Raw genomic sequence first — 4,619 nt, forward strand, 5'->3', positions numbered from 1 at the left:
TATTAAATCGTGTTGAGATGGATAACCTTGGCAATGATAGTAACCGGGATCATAAATTAATAACGGGAGTATTTAAATTAATGCCACACTGTCGATACCCTTGGTAGTAAGCAGCTCGATGCTGCTGTTAGGACTAACGTTGGCCTTTCCTGCCTTCCATGAATTCAGCGGAGAGGAGAGGCAGGGCCGCAAAAGCTGCTGGAGGAGGAGACAGCTTAGAGGTGGTCCCTGCCAGGGAGAGGGACTCCTCAGGGATTTCTAGCTGCCTGGCCTTGGAGGTGGTGAATCATCCACACTCATGCCCAAGGACACAGTGATGTCCACCTGTTTTTTTCAGAGGCTGTCTCCTGGACTTCGGTGGATACACAGGAAAGACGTTCGCAGGGCAGATTCGACCCCCCCATGAATGAATAAATTAGCTTCAGCTGATCTAGGGAATCACCTACCAACTGCTTAGATGCTCCCTTCACAAGTGCACTTGATCTCCCCCTCTTCCTGTAATGTGGGAGGGCAGTACTATTTTTTTCTAAGTCAAAACTGAGGTCCACAAATGGCCAAGATCAGGGTGTGGGGATGGGCTTTGTAGACTTGCCCCTTACAAGCTCTCTGTTCCATGGCCTCCTTGCCAGGGGATCAGGAAAGGGTGGGGACAGGCAGGGAGCAAGCCCTGAGGTGGGGGTGCTTCCCACCGAAAGACTGGTGGTACTCTCCCTGGGTTGCCAGGGACCTGTGATTGGGACCTGCTCTGGTTTCTAGGGCATAGTAAGTGTGGTCCTGGGGATGCCATCGTAGTACATGGTACATGGATGTGAGTCCATCCAGCCACTTTTCCTTTTATTCCCTTCAGGTCTTTATTGAACACCGGCCGTGTACCAGGCATTCAGATAAGGAACCATAGTCCCTGTCTGCAGGGAGCTCATAAGCCAATGGAAATACAGTCTAGTGAAGGCTATATTGTTGCGGATGTAACTGTATGTTTGTGCATGGGCGCGCGTGTCCCTGGATGTGTGTGCACTTGTGTGACAGACCGTACACGTGAGGCTTGTGTGGAGGTGACTGCACATGTATACGTGCATGTGTGTTTGAATGTTATGACCACATGCGCGATGAGTGTGCAAATGTGCGTGGGTGTGCAAGTGCACATGCATGTGTAGAACGCACAGGCTTACACGAGTGCATGAGGGGGATGTGAACACATGCAGTGCGTAAGCGCATAGACGTGTGAGCTTGAGAGTGGGTGTATTCCCGTGTCTTGTGTGCACACCTGTTACCCCTTCAAACCCATCTTTTGAGAATTCAAATAACATCGGGATGGACTCCACCTTAATGTCCCTTCTGCACACTGTCGGGGTCAGGCCACCTGCTACCCCTCCCCTCCCCTTCTCCTAGACCTTTGCACTGGGAAGGGACAGAGGTAGGGGTCGGCTGTGGACCCGGAGGTGAAGGGCGGGGCGGACAGTGGGCATTCTTGCTGACAACGGCTGGGTAGGGAGCAGGGCCGGGGCTGGGCGGGGGGGAGGTGGGGTGGGGGAGAAGCTGAAGCTGGAGGCAGAGGAAGATGGGTGAGAGAGTGAACGCTGCGGGGGTCTGCAGCCGAGAGGAACGGGAGCCGCACAGGGGATGCCCTGGTCCCTGAGCCCACAGCATCCGGGAGCGGCGCGCACTAGCGCGGACCCGGCCCTGGGTACCGGGGCGGACGTAGGGAGAGGCTCCGAGGGCCCGTGCGCGGAAAAGCGGCAGCGGGGCGCGCGGGCGCCCAGCTCCCCGCAAGCCTTCCCTTCCCCTCCCCTCCCCTCCCGGGGGCGGCGGGGCGGGCGGGCGCGGTTCCGGGGGTGGGCGGGCTGGGCGGGGAGGAGGCGGGGCCGCCGCACTGGCTTCTCCCAGCCCCTCCCGGCCGCAGCCACAGTGAGCGGAGTCTCGGCCAGCTCCGGGGGGCGGGCGCTGGAGCGCAGCGCCGCGCAGCCCTATCCGACCGCCGAGCGGACTCAACTGGAAGCCGAGCGCTGCCGCGGGAGGCGGGCGACCGGGGCAGGTGCGGCGGCTGCGCCATGGACCGGCCGCGCCTGCTGCTGCTGCTGCTGCTGCTCCTGGGGGTGAGTGCTAGCTGGAGGGCAGCCCGCGCCCTCTCCCCGGACTGGAACCCCAATGGGTTCAGGTTTCCCCGAGGGAAAAGAGAACGGAGCGTTGGCGTCCCAGATGCGGGGCGGGGGGGGGAGGGGGTGGATGGCGGGAGAGGAGCTCCGCTGCCAGGATCCACGGAGGAGCGTCTAGGGTTCTCGGAGCGCAGGGGCGACCCTGAGACCAAGGGTAGAGATGCGGGGAGAGGGGCGCACGGATGCGGGTCCTCAGGTACCGCGGAGGGTGCGTATGGAGGAGCTGAGAGGCGGTCTCTCGGATGCCTGGGTTCTGAAGAGGGAGTTTAGATGCTGGGATCTCGAGGCGACTTTCCTCCTGAGCATCTTGATCTCTTGAGGGTCGTGGGACGGAAGCCAGGCTGAAGGAAGAGGAATGGGACGGGGATTAGAGATATGAGGGGCGAGCGGGGCTGGGGCGGGGAACCGGAGACAAGGAGATAGAACAATGGGGGAGGTCGGAGGGATTGGAGGCAGAGGGGTCTGGGCATCGGACAATGAGGGCCAGCCAGACAATGGGGGGGAGGGGCGTGGGAGGGGGAGCTTCGGGGAGCGGGGGTCGTCTGAAGAGAGAGAAGCGGGCTAGGGAGGGCAGGAAAAGGACGACAGCGAGGGGGAGAGAGAGAGAGATGCCGCCGAAATGAAAGAGGGCGGAGAGGGAGAGCGGACCCCGAAGTGGTCGGGGCCACGCCTGCCCGCCGCGGGACAGTGGGACGAGCAGACAGAGCAGAGGGACGGACGTTTCCCGCGCCTGCCGCGCGCCCTTTCTCGCGGCCTCGCCCAGTCTGGGAACTGCGGCTGGGGATCCGAGGCTGGGAAGGGAGCGCCCACTTCGCCGGGGCGAACCCGCTCCCTGCCTCCCCCGCGACCGGCGGGCTCCTCCGACGCGCTCATTCTCGCGGTTTGAAGGCGCGCCGGGGACCGGAAGGGATGGAGCGGGCATCGTGCGACCCGGTCCGGCCGCAGCCAAGTCTCAGGGTGCAGAGCGCCGGGACTCGCGAGGCGGGGACGGTCCGGGCGGCGCGCAGCCCGGGGTCGCGGCAGCCGAGGCGGCCCGCAGGGGGCGCTGAGAGGCGAGGGCTGTGCCACCCGCAGCTGCCGGCGCGACTGGGGCTGCGCGCCGCGCCCCCTCGCGGACCCCCCATTAAGTTAAGCCGCCCGAGCGCGGCGCCCGCAGTTCTCACGGGTCCAGCGCCCAGGCGGGTCGGGATTCCGCCTGCGCCCCCCACCCCCACCCCAACGTTCGGTGGAAGACGCCGGGCACCGAATGGGACGGAGGCGGTCGGACGCCGCGGATTCCGCCTCCGCAGGGGACTGCGGGTCCTCTTAAGCATCTAAGTCCGCCTCATAGTCCCAAGATATTCAGGAGATGTGACCTGTGTGGGCCCAGGAACGGAGTGCCGCACGGAGTTTGGCAATGAAAGAGGTGTCCCCACTCTCCCTGCCATCCTCATTTCTCCTGAGCGTTGCGTCCCCAACCCCCATTTTACGGGAAGGAAAACTGAGGCTCCGAGAGTTTAAACGACTTGGCCAAGATCCCAAAGCAAGTTAAACCAGAGCGCTGGCCAGGCTGTCCCGCACCTGATTCCCAGCGCGGTACTCCCCATACCCCGTAGGGGGGCAGCCCAGCGTCCCAGCGCGGTACGAGAGCCGCGTTTCTCGGCGGGGGGCGGGCTGGGCAGCATCCCCTGAGTCAGGCGGGCTGTGGAATGTGGGGGCTGGGGTGGGCAGAGAGCCTCTCCGGGCGCGGGCCCCATCCCCGGAGCTCAGCTCGCTGGAGCTGTCAGGACCTGTGGCTTCTCCGGAGATTTGGGAGCGACCGCGGGCACGTTCGCTGACCAACGCGGCGGGTTAGAGATGCTTCTGGACTGGGGAGGTGGGACTGGGCCGGCCCGTAGTGCGGCCCCCGGAGCGGCGAGGGACTGGGCTCCGGACCGGGGCTGGGGAGAGCGTCCCCCCAGTAGAGAAGAGGCGAGGGAAGAGGAGGGCTGCGCGCGGAGGTCCTGGGGGCTCGGGAAGGTGGACCCCGCGCAGAGCCGGCTCCCGCAGCCCCTGCGGCTCTTCCCTCCGCCTCGCCGCGGGGCTGCTGTCTGCGGGCTGGCTCTGCGCACCGCGGCGGTCCGAGTTTCTTCCTGGGCCGCGGCGGGAGAGTGCTGAAACCAGAGCGCGTCCCGGCGGCTCGGCTGGCGGGCCGCGCCGGTAATGGAGGCACTTTGTCATTCAGACGTCTGTAACCGGAGCCGCCGGGCTGGCTAATGCGCCTAATGGGGATGCAACGAGGGCCGCAAATGGGAGGACAGGAGCGGCCGGGCGAGGGAGGCGGCTCCGGGATGGAAGGGGTCCCCACCGTCCCCGTACCAGCCAGGGCCCATTCACGCGCCTAGATTCTTCCCGGGGAGGGGGGGGGGTGCTGTGCAGGGTGGGGAGGTGGGAATAATAAAATTGCCTGAGTGCCTATGATGGGCCACGCACTGCCCTGGGTAATTT

At 64.4% G+C, this 4,619-nt stretch overlaps 1 protein-coding gene across 1 annotated transcript in view; it reads left to right on the forward strand.

Moving 5' to 3' along the window:
• The first annotated feature begins 1,915 nt into the window (after window positions 1-1,915).
• The window catches only part of NGFR (nerve growth factor receptor), a 19,698-nt gene continuing 16,994 nt past the window's right edge, over window positions 1,916-4,619 (forward strand). The window contains exon 1 of the mRNA XM_081805159.1: window positions 1,916-2,093. Coding sequence (XP_081661285.1) covers window positions 2,049-2,093 — 45 coding nt within the window. The 5' untranslated portion in view covers window positions 1,916-2,048. The remainder of the gene's footprint in view (window positions 2,094-4,619) is intronic.

The sequence above is a fragment of the Leptonychotes weddellii genome, chromosome 15 (genome assembly GCF_054177405.1).
Source record: "Leptonychotes weddellii isolate Sample4059 chromosome 15, ASM5417740v2, whole genome shotgun sequence".
Taxonomy (NCBI): domain Eukaryota; kingdom Metazoa; phylum Chordata; class Mammalia; order Carnivora; family Phocidae; genus Leptonychotes; species Leptonychotes weddellii.